Source organism: Mus pahari, chromosome 5 (genome assembly GCF_900095145.1).
Source record: "Mus pahari chromosome 5, PAHARI_EIJ_v1.1, whole genome shotgun sequence".
In the NCBI taxonomy this organism is placed as follows: domain Eukaryota; kingdom Metazoa; phylum Chordata; class Mammalia; order Rodentia; family Muridae; genus Mus; species Mus pahari.
Window position 1 is genome coordinate 133,007,324 of NC_034594.1, and position 12,757 is coordinate 133,020,080.

The 12,757-nt window shown below is 42.4% G+C and overlaps 1 protein-coding gene across 1 annotated transcript in view; it reads right to left on the minus strand.

Annotated features, from left to right (window-relative positions):
• The window catches only part of Tnn (tenascin N), a 66,166-nt gene that overhangs the window by 31,601 nt on the left and 21,808 nt on the right, over positions 1 to 12,757 (minus strand). The window contains exons 7-12 of the mRNA XM_021198577.2: positions 10,594 to 10,857; positions 8,069 to 8,332; positions 7,055 to 7,318; positions 4,389 to 4,652; positions 1,654 to 1,917; positions 1,414 to 1,451 (exon numbers count right to left, since the gene is read on the minus strand). Of these exons, the coding sequence (XP_021054236.1) occupies positions 1,414 to 1,451; positions 1,654 to 1,917; positions 4,389 to 4,652; positions 7,055 to 7,318; positions 8,069 to 8,332; positions 10,594 to 10,857 (1,358 nt within the window). The remainder of the gene's footprint in view (positions 1 to 1,413; positions 1,452 to 1,653; positions 1,918 to 4,388; positions 4,653 to 7,054; positions 7,319 to 8,068; positions 8,333 to 10,593; positions 10,858 to 12,757) is intronic.

Genomic DNA, 12,757 nt, shown 5'->3' on the forward strand with positions numbered 1-12,757 from the left:
CAGGGGGACAGCACAGGACAGTGGGGTGAACACTGCATCCAAGAAGTCTGTGTTCTACCTTCAGAGGCAGAGCTGAGGGGCAGGGAGCCCCCTTGAGGTCCAGTCAGCAGACCAAGAACTTTATCCCAGCTCTGCCATCAGCCTGGGTAACTGGGTAATAGCCTACTACTTTTCTTATTTATACTTGTGGAGCTGGGTTAATAAATTATAGGATACCTCAGTACTGCATGAGCACCTGAGAAATGAAACCCTCGAGGTTATCAGCTTTGTGATTTACAGAAACCACTCACGTCATGGAACTGAGGGATTCTCAGACTTGAAGACACTAACTCAGTCCTGCTCTACCAATTTAGCCAACACCTCTAAGGACTAAGTTCAAAGACAAAATAGTCCTCATTTGTTGCTAGGCAGCAGTAGAATCCTATCTCAACTTTTGCCAAACAAATTAAAATTAGAATTTCCAAATGATCCTGTAATTCCACTCTTAGTTATATAACCAAGAAAAGTGGTGGCGTATATATGCAAAAACAAAAATCTTGTACACAGAAGGATGGGGATATAGCGAAGCACTGGCCTAGCATGGACCAGGTCCCCAGCATCACACACACAAAAATATACGTACAAATGTTCTTATAACATTATCCATCATAGACTTTTAAAAGTTAAAATAATCCAAATATCAAACAAGGAGCAAACTAAAAATCAAATGTGCTCACTTGTAATATGAAATACTAATTTACATACTGATATGTGTTACAGTACAAAGAAACCAAAATGAATGAGATCTCCCTGGAGGCTATATAGGTGATAAATCCATTATAAACAATGTCCAGAGCATAGAACTATAGAGACAGACAGTCATCAGTAGTAGCAGAGGTAGTGGGGTTGGAGACTGACTGGCAATGGCTGTGAGTCTGAGCTTAGTTCTTTACAGTGGTGAGAATAGACTATAGTAGTAGTTACAGAACTCTGTGAGTAGTCTAAATTAATCAAATCACACATATTAAAAGGTGAATTTCAATATGTAAATATCAGCTAATAGGATTGCTCTGACAAAATGTGTAAGCACAGATGAGACGGCCTTATGATTACCAAATGCTATATGAAATAGCAATGGTGTGATCCCCAGAATGAAACACAGCACTCAGGAGAGGATTTATCACTAAAAACTAACATCCTCTCCTTGCTCCAAAGAGATCACAGTGAAAGCCATTTTCCTAAAGTACTTACTTCACAGACGCTAACATCCATCTCCTTTCCATCTCTTCATGAAGAGAAATATTTTAAGACTGAACACAAAGGGAAAACACAGTTGAATGAACACTAGGCAGAAGTCACCTGCCACTGTTGGTCCTTTTATTTTCCAGCAGATCAAACCCAGGGCCTTGTTCATGTTATCCAAGCATTCATTACTGAGTTATATCCACAGCTCATCACCAACCTCTGTGAGGCTGAAGTGGAAGTCGGAACATGAGGTCCTTATTAAGAGATATGTGTCCAGCATTTAGAGATGGTGCAAGATGTACAAAAATGATCTGCCATTCTGATTCTTGCGAAATCATTGATCATCATAGCAGCGAAAGAAACCTAAACATGACTTCCCATAGGTCTAGGATGATAACTTCTACCTTCTCAAGGAATGATGTCCATTACCTGTTGGGGCTTTGGTGCTGGTCTTCCTGCTCTCCTGTGTCCCCTTCTGGGCCCACACATCGACCTGATAGTCCACACCTGGTCTCATGCCTGTCAGAACGGTGCTTGTTTGGTCCTTCCCAACGAGAAATTCTCTGGTCTCGCCATCGACAGAGGTGTAGCGCACCACATACCTGTCAATGTCAGCCTCTACTGGATCCCAGGACACGGTGGCAGTGCTCTCTGTCACCTGCTCTGTCACCAGGTTTTTAGGGCTGTCAATATCTAAAAGGAAAAGCTTGATCAGTAACCACTAGTAAACTGAGTGTGGTGTCTCATGTCTGTAGTCGCAGTACTCAGAAGGCTGAGGCCTGCAATCCTGAGATCATGAGTTTGAGATCAGTAGAGGCTGCCTAACAAGACACTGTCTAAACAGGTGATTCTTAACCTATGGGTCACAATCCATTTGGGGATTGAACAACCTTTCAAGGAGTTGTCTAAGAACATTGGGAAACATGGATATTTACTTTACGATTCATAACAGTAGCAAAATTAAGTTATAAAATAGTTCCAAAAGTAATTTTATGGTTGTGGGGATCACCACAATATGAGGAACTGTATTAAAGGGTTACTACATTAGGAAAGTTGAGAATCACTGGTCTAAACACACACAAACACACACACACACACACACACACACACTTGCACGTACACATGTACACACATGCGCACACATACACGTGCACGCACACATGCACACACATGCACGCACACACACATACATGCACACGCACGCGCGCGCACACACACACAGACATCTTTTTTTTCTTTTTTTTAATTTTTATTAGGTATTTACTTCATTTACATTTTATTAGGTATTTGCTTCATTTACATTTCATATTCAGGTTAATCGAGACTTGTTTCTTTACCATTTGTGTTTAAATCACTATTGCTCTATAATACAGCTTTTTTTATTATTATTATTTTCTTTATTTACATTTCAAATGCTACCCCAAAAGTTCCCTACCCCAAAAGTTCCCTATACCCTACCCCCACCCACCCACTCCCACTACTTGGCCCTGGCCTTCCCCTGTGCTGGGTCATATAAAGTTTACAAGACCAAAGGGCCTCTCTTCCCAATGATGGCCGATTAGGCCATCTTCTGCTACANATGCAGCTAGAGACTCGAGCTCAGGGGGTACTGGTTAGTTCATATTGTTGTTGCACCTACAGGGTTGCTTCCCCCTACAGCTCCTTGGGTACTTTCTCTAGCTCCTCCATTGGGGGTCCTGTGTTCCATCCAATAGCTGACTGTGAGCATCCACTTCTGACACACAGACATCTTTAAGGCTGGGCTAAGCATTTATTCTTGTTCTTACAGTTTCTCCCATTTCCTATACTGATGTTGATTCATGGACAGAGATCTTATCTCCACAACTAGACTCTCGGATCCTCAAGGAAGTAGCTGAGGACAGTGAGAACATTCCCAGCCCAGTAGCCTTGGAGACTTCAATTTCTACCTAAACCTCAGTCTCCTCACCTGTAAAAGTGGATCTGAGAAACATATACAGTAAGATGCTGCAATATTCCATGAGTATTTCATGAGTCAGACACTATGAACCCTGTTTTATGTGAATTATAGAAATCATGTACTCCACTAGGTTGAGGACTCTCAGTTAGGTATGGGAGCATGAACTCCTGCTCTACCAATACCAAATTCTTCTCAGGACCACGTGCATGAAGGCATTTGCCTTTATCTTTGCTCGTGGGTGTGTAAAAGGGCACAACCACTTTGGAGATTACTTTGGCAGGAACTCAAACTTAAATACATAATAACAATCCATTTCCAATACATCTACCTAAGAGAAATGAATGCCCCAGTGTTATTATTCATGATGGTTAAAACGTGGAAACAAACCAAATAGCCACCGAGACAAAATAGTAAACAAATGTGTATATCCATACAAGGAAATATTAGTTAATAAAAATAAATGTCAATATATGTTATAACACAGATGAACCAGACAACTATGTTCTGTGAAAGAGGTAAATCACAAATGCCACATGCTGTGGTACTCCATGTATTACAGCTGTCCAGAACAGAGAAATTTAGGACAGACAGCTGTTGCTACTGATGGGAGGGGAAAGAGGAAGGGCAATAAATGGTAATGCATGTCATGTTCCTTATTGTGACGACAATGTTCTACATAGTGCTAATTGTTGCAGCATTGTCAATATGTACTACTAAATGCCGAGTTGTTACTTTAAAGGCTGGATTTTATATAAAAATCTTCATAAGACTGTTCTTTGCCAGTGAAACAGAAAGGGGAAAGCCTTGAAATTACCAATGTTGTGACATATGCTATGTCTGTACTGCAACTCTAGGACTGTAAACGTGGAACAAACACACAGTACTCAAAAGAGAATCCACTCAGGAACAGAACAATAAATTCTCCTGTTCCAAGGAAAGCCCAGCAGGCCCATTTCCCTAAAGCACTGAGCTCCTAGATCCTAAAGCATATGCATCTTGATGTCACTTTATCTTCAAGATGAAATAATTCAGTGTTTGACAGTGATGGACATATACAATTTGAAGAACAATGTGTTGATGTGAACAATCACTAACCTTTATAAAAGTGTACCCCTCTGGTCTTCTATGACCATTGGTCTCTTCCAGGAGCAGAGAAAGAATAGTAAGTATCCTTCCTAAAGCTTACCATGAAATATGTCACCTCCTCAGGCTACAGTGTGCATACCTGTGGGGGCCTTGGTGTTGGCCTTCCGACTGTCCTGGGCCCCCTTCTGGGCCCACACATCCACCTTGTACTCCACACCTGGCCTCAGGCCCCTCAGGACTGTGCTGCTCTTCTCCTTTGACACAGGCACCTCCTTGCTCTCCCCATCAGGAGACNTGTAGCGCACCATGTACCTATCGATGTCAGCCTCCACTGGGTCCCAGGAGACACTAAGAGTGGTCTCGGTCACCTGGTCAGTCACCAGGTTTTTGGGGCCATCGATATCTAAAAGAGAAAGAGATGATCAATAGATCCTAGTAACAGGCTCCAGAAAGTGAGAGCACTGGGCCTGNGCTGGGAGAGTTTCCAGTTCTTAAGGTTTCTCCATATTGGATATGCATCTTCAGTGCTTCATGGACAGAGANCTTGTCTCCACAGCTGACCTCAGAGCCTCAGGGGGACAGCACAGGACAGTGGGGTGAACACTGCATCCAAGAAGTCTGTGTTCTACCTTCAGAGGCAGAGCTGAGGGGCAGGGAGCCCCCTTGTGGTCTAGTCAGCAGACCCAGAACTTCATCTCAACTCTGCTGTCATCCAAGTGATGGTAGACAGCTTCAGGCAACTCGGCTGCTTGTCTCTAAGCTCTGCCTCCTCACCTCTAAGATTATAGAGAGACTCTTCAACATGCCCATCTATTTTCCTCAATTATTAACTTGGTTTTAATATTTGGGCAAGTTGCTTTACTGTGTTCTGCATTTGTAAAGTAGAAAATGTTTAGGGGTGTGTGTGTGTGTGTGTGTGTGTGTGTGTGTGTGTGTGTGTGTGTTTAGCTCTGTCAACTAAGATAAAAACAATGTTTACAGCTTCAGGACCACAGAAGATTCATTCTGAGATTCAAAACTTAATAAAAGGTGTCCCAGCCCTTGTGCCTCAATTTCTTCTGAAGACGACACAAAAACAGAATATGGAAGATAATGATTTATATCTTGTAAAGGTGTTACATCGTAGTGTTATATCCTATGAGTTAATAACGTGCTAGGACTATCCTTAGCACCAAGTAGATGTGTAAACCTTCAACAATCACTGCTATGATAAAATCAATTAATTGGCACTTTATAAATCCAAGAGATTATTGTCCTCCATACTACATGACAGAGAGTAATTGAAAATATATTTTATCAATAAACTAGTAATATTTTCTTTTTTTTTAAGAAGTTCATTGCAAAAGCCATTTTCCTAAGGTCATTTGTTCAAAGGTTCTATTTCATATGTTGCTTTAGGCTATGGCCTCAAGAAAAATGGCATCTAACTTTCCACCTGGAAGCCCACAGGCAAGGAGGGATCGATAGTTTTAAGGTCCTTGGCTGACCAAACATGTCCAGATTATTAAGGAAGTTGGAGAGGCCGGTATGTTAGGACTCAGAGAATGGAATTATTTGAAAAGACTTTGTATACCTTGGGTGAGTCCTGAACTTTAATCTGTTTCACTGGGATCCCTGGTAGAGCTTACTGTGTTTGCTATGGAGCAAAAGATTTCAGCCGGGTTGATTAGCAATGCCTAAGACATTCTGACTGCTACAACTCAGCAGAGGGAAGGGAGATAGATACAGGGTGCGCTAAGCATTCTCCAACACAAAAGGAAGAGCGCAGCAACAAAGGATTGTCCTGCTCAGATGTCACAGTGCTGAGGTTGAGATGCCCTTTCTAAAGCATGGGAAACGCATCAGCAGGTGTTTGACATGTGGCTAAAATTCTTCATCCGCGAGAAAATGGCAGGCCGCTCTCACTAAGAACAAGAGAGATGCAGTTCCCATGAACTAAACATCAGTTGAGAAAGTGCTCGGGGTCGTGTCAAGAGCTGTCCTGGAGGACTAGCTAGAGGGGTGAGGTGACACCATCAGGGCAGTTTGGGGGTCCTCAGCTAACCAACCTTGATTGACCAACCACTAGAGGAAGGGCGCTAGGGGATTAGGAGGAAGGAGTGGTAACAGGTCAGGACTGAAAACAGTGAGAGTCAGCCAGCTGAAAGAACAGTACCTAAAGTTGAAGGAGGACAACAGAAGAAAAGCTGAGCAAAACTGCTTCCCACGGCAAGCAGTTAGCATGCAAACGGCTAACTGCAAATGAAGGATGGACCTATACATGGAAATGGACATTTTCATTACTAAAAAAAAGTCAACACAGGGGGGACTAGTCGCTGGCTTGTTTGTAGATAACAAAACACTGCAATTATTTCCGCCTACAGCATTCATCCGAAAGGCAGAAACAGGAACAAACTTCACAGGGAAGGGTCTAAACAAGCTCGGGATTTTTAAAAAGGAAAAGTTGTTGGTGGATCACAAACTTAGAAGGCTGGCTCTCTCAGCCTGACAGTTGCTTGTGCTCCCTTCATATTTGCTTCCTGCCAGAGTGAAACGCTTAGTTCTAATAACCAATCATCTTCACAGGCAGATGAAGAGGCAAGCGGGGGAGGCTGTAAGCAAGAGCATCAGTCCATAAAGACCAGAGTTTGGAGGCTACAGTGTAAGACATGCATTGTAAGAGGACGAGGAGGTATACAATTCCCAAGGGAGCATTGTCGCCTCTAATCAACAAAATCATCCCGTCTGCCAAAGTCAGAGAGGGAAAACCCAACCTGGCCGTCACCTGCCCTTAGAAACGGCACAGCGCAATGCATGTCCCATTACCTGTGGGGGCCTTGGTGTTGGCCTTCCTGCTCTCCTGGGTCCCCTTCTGCGCCCACACGTGGACCTTGTACTCCATGCCTGGCCTCAGGCCAGTCAGGATGGTATTGCTCTTCTCCTTAGGCACTGGAACCTCTCTTGTCTCTCCATCAGCAGAGGTGTAGCTCACCATATACCTGTCAATGGTGGCCTGAACAGGGTCCCAGGAGACACTGAGAGTGTTCTCTGTCACCTGGTCAGTCACCAAGTTTTTGGGACTGTCAATGTCTGAAAGGAAAATGTTTGAGACATCTAAGCTATAACAATGGAAGCCACGCCCCCTTATCTTGTTTGTTTTGTTTTGTTTTGTTTTGTTTTTATCTTCCAGAACATTCAGCACAAGGCAATGGTTTACCACCCCAAGTCTCTGCTGGGAGTCAAGAGAGGAAGCAGTTTCTGGGTCTCAATCTCAATTTCAGGCTAGCTATACACTTAACGTGTTTTCTTGACTTTCGGCTCCCTAAAATGTAGAAGGAATATTATCTTCATAATAACATATGGTGCATCAAGACAGTCAATTATATACCTGTCACACTGTCAGGGTAGCTAATTTATCATTTTATCAAGGGCTGCCTCTCCGGTGAGCACACTAAGGGTATTGTCACAAGTATTTTTGTAACCAGACCCTCTACATGCAACCACCGAGTCTGCTAAAAGCATCACTCCTATACAATCTTACTTCTCTCACAGAGTCCTGAGACTAGCTAACTAGGCTAGGCTGGCTGGCCAGTAAGCCCCAGGGATCCCACCTGTGTGCCTCCCCAGAGCTGGAGTCACAAGTGTGCACCCCCACATCCAGCTTGTGCCCAGGATCAGACTTAGATGGTGCCGAAAGCACGCCGTTGGCTGAGCTAACTCTCTCATGCATCTTAACATTCCAGTTGTAGTCTCTGGTCTCAGATCCCAACCTGTGGTCCCATGCACACTCAAATCCGTATGTTCACACTTCATTCCAACCGAGCATCTCTCTCTGCTTACCTGTGGGAGCCTTGGTGTTGGCCTTCTTGCTCTCTCGATCGCCTTTCTCCGCCCACACGTAAACTTTGTACTCCACACCGGGACTCAGGCCGGTGAGGACGGTGCTCCTCTGGTCCTTCCTCACTGGAACCTGCTTCGTCTCTCCATCCACGGAAGTGTAGCTTACCACGTACCTGTCGATTTCAGCCTCCACTGGGTCCCAGGAGACAGAGAGGCTGTTCTCTGTCACCCGGTCTGTCACCAGGTTTTCTGGGCTGTCAATTTCTTTAAGGAAGATACAAAGGATGAGGGTAAGTTTTATTACTTTCTAGGTCCTAAAAGGCCAAAGGCATAGCCAAAATAATGACTTCAATTAACTCCACAGTTATTGCTGGGGATCGAGAGAGCTTAAAGCTTTAAGTAGACAAGTGTCAGGTAGTCTAAAAGTAAGCTGCTAGTATTACTGAAATGAAGAGTTCAGACTGTGCCAATATATAGATCAATTCCATAAACTTTTCTTTCTTTAAAGAAATGGCTTTCATATGCTATTTATGCGTAATTTACCATAAATTACATAGCATTCTCTTGAAGTTCTCTAACCCCTTGTACCTGAAAATAAGTGTATTTCAATAATCTTCTCTACTATTCCCCGCTCTACTATGTTCCTTGGGATGAAAAAATGTTCTCGAAGTAGGAGCTGCCAGCACTTTCTATAGAGAACGTCATGTGTGTGTCCAGGGAATTGGGTGAGCTTTAAACTGGTGGTACTGAGGTGTGGGTTCATGAGAAGAATCCTAGAAGAATCTACCTGAGTATCCATGTGATGAGACGGGATAGAAGCTGGGCTCTGGTTATCTTGGTTCCTCACTTAGGACAAACTGCATAACTTAAGTTTCTGTCTCTGCCCCTCTACAAAGAAGGAGGGAGCCATCCTTCCTCATAGATGAACTTCTGCATGGTACATGCTTATAAGGCTTACTGTTAAGAATGGCATTTAAGGTATGGGATATCCCTTCTTCCTCAAACTGTAAGACCTTAGTTCAAAATTCCTCACAGTATGGTACAAACAAAAAGGCATTCCTAAACATAATGCCTTCATTACCCCACTCTAGGAGCCAGTTCCTGAAGAGTCTTCCAAGAAAGAAATAAAGAGAGAGAGAGAGAGAGAGAGAGAGAGAGAGAGAGAGAACAAAAGAAAGAAAGAAAAGAAAGAAAGAAAGAAAGAAAGAAAGAAAGAAAGAAAGAAAGAAAGAAAGAAAGAAAGAAAGAAAGAAAGAGCACTTCACCCTGCACACCAGCATGGGCCAGGCCTAGCAGTGACAAGTAATCCCACGAGACAACTGACCTTAAGAGGCACAGAGATGGGGCTATATCACTGTTATCTGTCATGGAACAATAAAGGGTCTAACTCCTGGGATACTTGAATGTCCCAGCCCCATCCTTGCTATTGTACCACTTCACAGACCTGCCTACCATAAAGGACACTTGGGATTACCAACTGCTCAACCTCATACCTGAGGCCTTTGCACATGTGACTTCCTCGTTAGCTCCCACCTGTCCTTCCAGGCTCTCTTCAGGGGTCCCTTCTTAAACGCTTTCCTCCTCAAATTGTTTTTGGTCAGTTTTTTTAATCACAGCAACAAACTTGATGTGTATCCGTTGCTTTCTATGAATTAACTCAGTAATCTGAGGTAAGCATTCAAATCTATAGTTGGTCCAAAGTCTTTAAAAAGTTATTAAAAAGTAAAAATTACAACATTTTACTCTGCTCCAAGACAGATATATATTTGGGGATTCCATCCCAAATAAATATGACTATTCCTATTAAATAATCTTAAATAATCTTATAGCTCTGTCTGAGGTTAAAAGGGAAAGAAAGAAAGAAAGAAAGAAAGAAAGAAAGAAAGAAAGAAGGAAGGAAGAAAGAAAGAAAGAAAGAAAGAAAGAAAGAAAGAAAGAAAGAAAGAAAAATTTAAAAAATCATAAATGTGACATTTGCAATTTGCTTTTTGATAAAAATCTCAGCACTGAGGGGGGTGGGGATAGATGCAAAATCCCACCCCTAAGGGAGGAGCTAACTTCAACTCACACCTGCTGGGAAACAGGAAATCTATTTCCCCTTGTAGGGTCACTGGGTAGAACAATCATATGCCAAGCAACCCCTATGCCCAGGAATAGAAACCAACACTAACAAACTGTTTATATTTTTAGTTTGTTTTGAATTTTGATTGTTTGATGTTTTGAGGTTTTGTTTTGTTTTACTTGGGGGCTTTTTGGAGCGAGAGAAAAGCATGAAGTTGGGTGAGCAGGGAGGCAAGGTGGTATCTGAGAGTAGATGGGAAGGGAAAACAATATCATCAAATAAAATCAAAATATATCATATAAAAATTTTTTTAAAATAATAAAGCTCTTTTACAATTGCTTTTGTAAATATACTCCAACCCCACCAATAAAAGATCTGATGCCAAGTGGCAATGATCTTCACCTTCAAAAGCAACTTCCTCCTTACCCTGAGGAAACCTACCTAACGCCCATCCTCCCATTACCTGTGAGGGCCTTGGTGTCTGCTTTCTTGCTGCCTTGGTTGCCCCTCTCAGCCCACACAAAGACTTTGTACGCCTCTCCTGGCTTCAGGCCTGTGAGAACGGTGCTGCTCTGGTCCTTCGGTACTGCCTTCTCCTTGGTCTCCCCATCAGGGGCTATATAGCGCACCACATACTTGTCTATGTCAGCCCTCACTGGATCCCAGGAAACAGATGCTGTGTCTTCTGTCACCTGATTTGTGACCACATTGGTTGGTCCATCGATTTCTTCATACATAAGAAATAAAAATTAGAGAAACCAGATGCCTGGTAAAATCCACAGTCACTTTAAGGTCTAGGTCAATGGTCTCTCAACAATACAAAGGAGTCTCTCTTTCAACCATGACAGATGAATATCTAGCCTCCGCCTTAATCTTAAACTGAGAATAGGTCCCTGGTAGATTAAAAATCAAATCTGTTCTAGTTTCAGATTACTGACTACATTAGAGGAAACTCCATTAGGTGCAGCTGATAAACAAACTAGAAAGCAATCAATACTCTCACTGACATAGTAGATTCTGTGAACTATAACTCCCGTAACATGTCTACTGTGTACAGGTGGAATGCCTCTAACTCCCTTTCAGGAGACCAACCACTCAGCAACTCTTCAAGAACAGTTATCCCTTCTTTTCCTAACTCCCCTGAAATCAAAACTGGCTTCATCTATCTACTCCTTTCAAATTAAAGGTTCTTGACCACGCATTTATCGTTTATCTATACAATCTTTCCTTCTTTCTTTCCTGAAATAAAAGTGCCGAAAATTTAACTTATTTACCCCACAACAATGTATGTGACAGGGAATAGGATGGCATTCAGCAGTTATCAATAAATGAGACAGTCAGGAGTCTTTGTTGAGGTCGTTGGTGTTCAAAACAATTTTCCAACTGTATCCTGGACACACACCCTGTACCTGTGGCCTCAGGAAGCCCCCTATCTAGGGGTCCTCGATTTCTGCCAACACTAGGTTCCTGCCAAGTACAACCAGCAGAGATTCCACCTCAAGAAGTGTAGAATAAGCCCTAGCATCTCTTAACTTCTTTCAGGGACTTTGGTTGGTTGGTTGGTTGGTTGGTTGGTTGGTTGGTTGGTTGGTTGATTTTGTTTTATGCTTGGGAAGTTAGTTACAAGAGTTCTTTAAAAAGCAAATCTCACTATATAGCCCAGCCTGGCTTGAACTCGCAGTCCTTGTATCTCAGCTTTCTGAACGCTGGGATTAGAAACAAGAATCACCACATACACACATACCTCCCTGGTGTGGTAAAACATTCCTATAATTCCTGCACTTAGAAGTCTGAAGTAGGAGAATCATGAGTTCAAGATAAACCTGGGCTATGCACGAAGTTCAACACCAGACTGATCCACTGAGTAAAGCCTTGTCTAAAAATATAAAATAATTTAGTAAACACATAAACAAAACTTTTAAGTGATCCTGATACATATCAAAGAATGAGGATTTGCATGTTAAATCCCACCATCTCCTATCTATGCATGTTTAATAATGTCCTTGACCAACATTTATACTCATTAGTTTTGCCTTCTTAAAGTTCCATTTATATTTTAATCTTTTGTCTAAGTATGCTCACTTTTCTGTTCATCTTCCTGACACTGGAGAATTTTATAAGCAAGCCATCAATACACATTCATCAAGGCCACTGATAAAGATGCCAAACAGAACAGCGCTAAGACATGACCCGAGAATGCCCTCTGTATATGGATCTACATCTTTTTAACTGCAAAAGTCACAGAACAACTTCTTGGTCTAAGGCAGCTAAATTCTTCTCCTCCCCCCACCCCCCGCCCAATCTATTCTTGGTCTCTCAGCCAAGGATTTTTCAGAGAGAAGTTACAATTTCATGTAGTCCCATTTTTCAACCTTAGCTACAGTGCACCTTTATCAAACATAAGGGCAGTGTTTTATTTGCAAGAGAAGATGAAATGTGTTCCATTACCAGAGGCAGTTCATATTTCATTTAGTAAGTCAACTGCCATTTACTAAGCACATACCAAGGGTCATGGTGCTTTTCATACATTAGTTACCAAATCCCATGATAAAAACACAAGGCATTCACCAGGTGCCTCGCAAGTTAGGAAACATAATAGTCTTCCCCTCTTAGAACAGTAGATATAC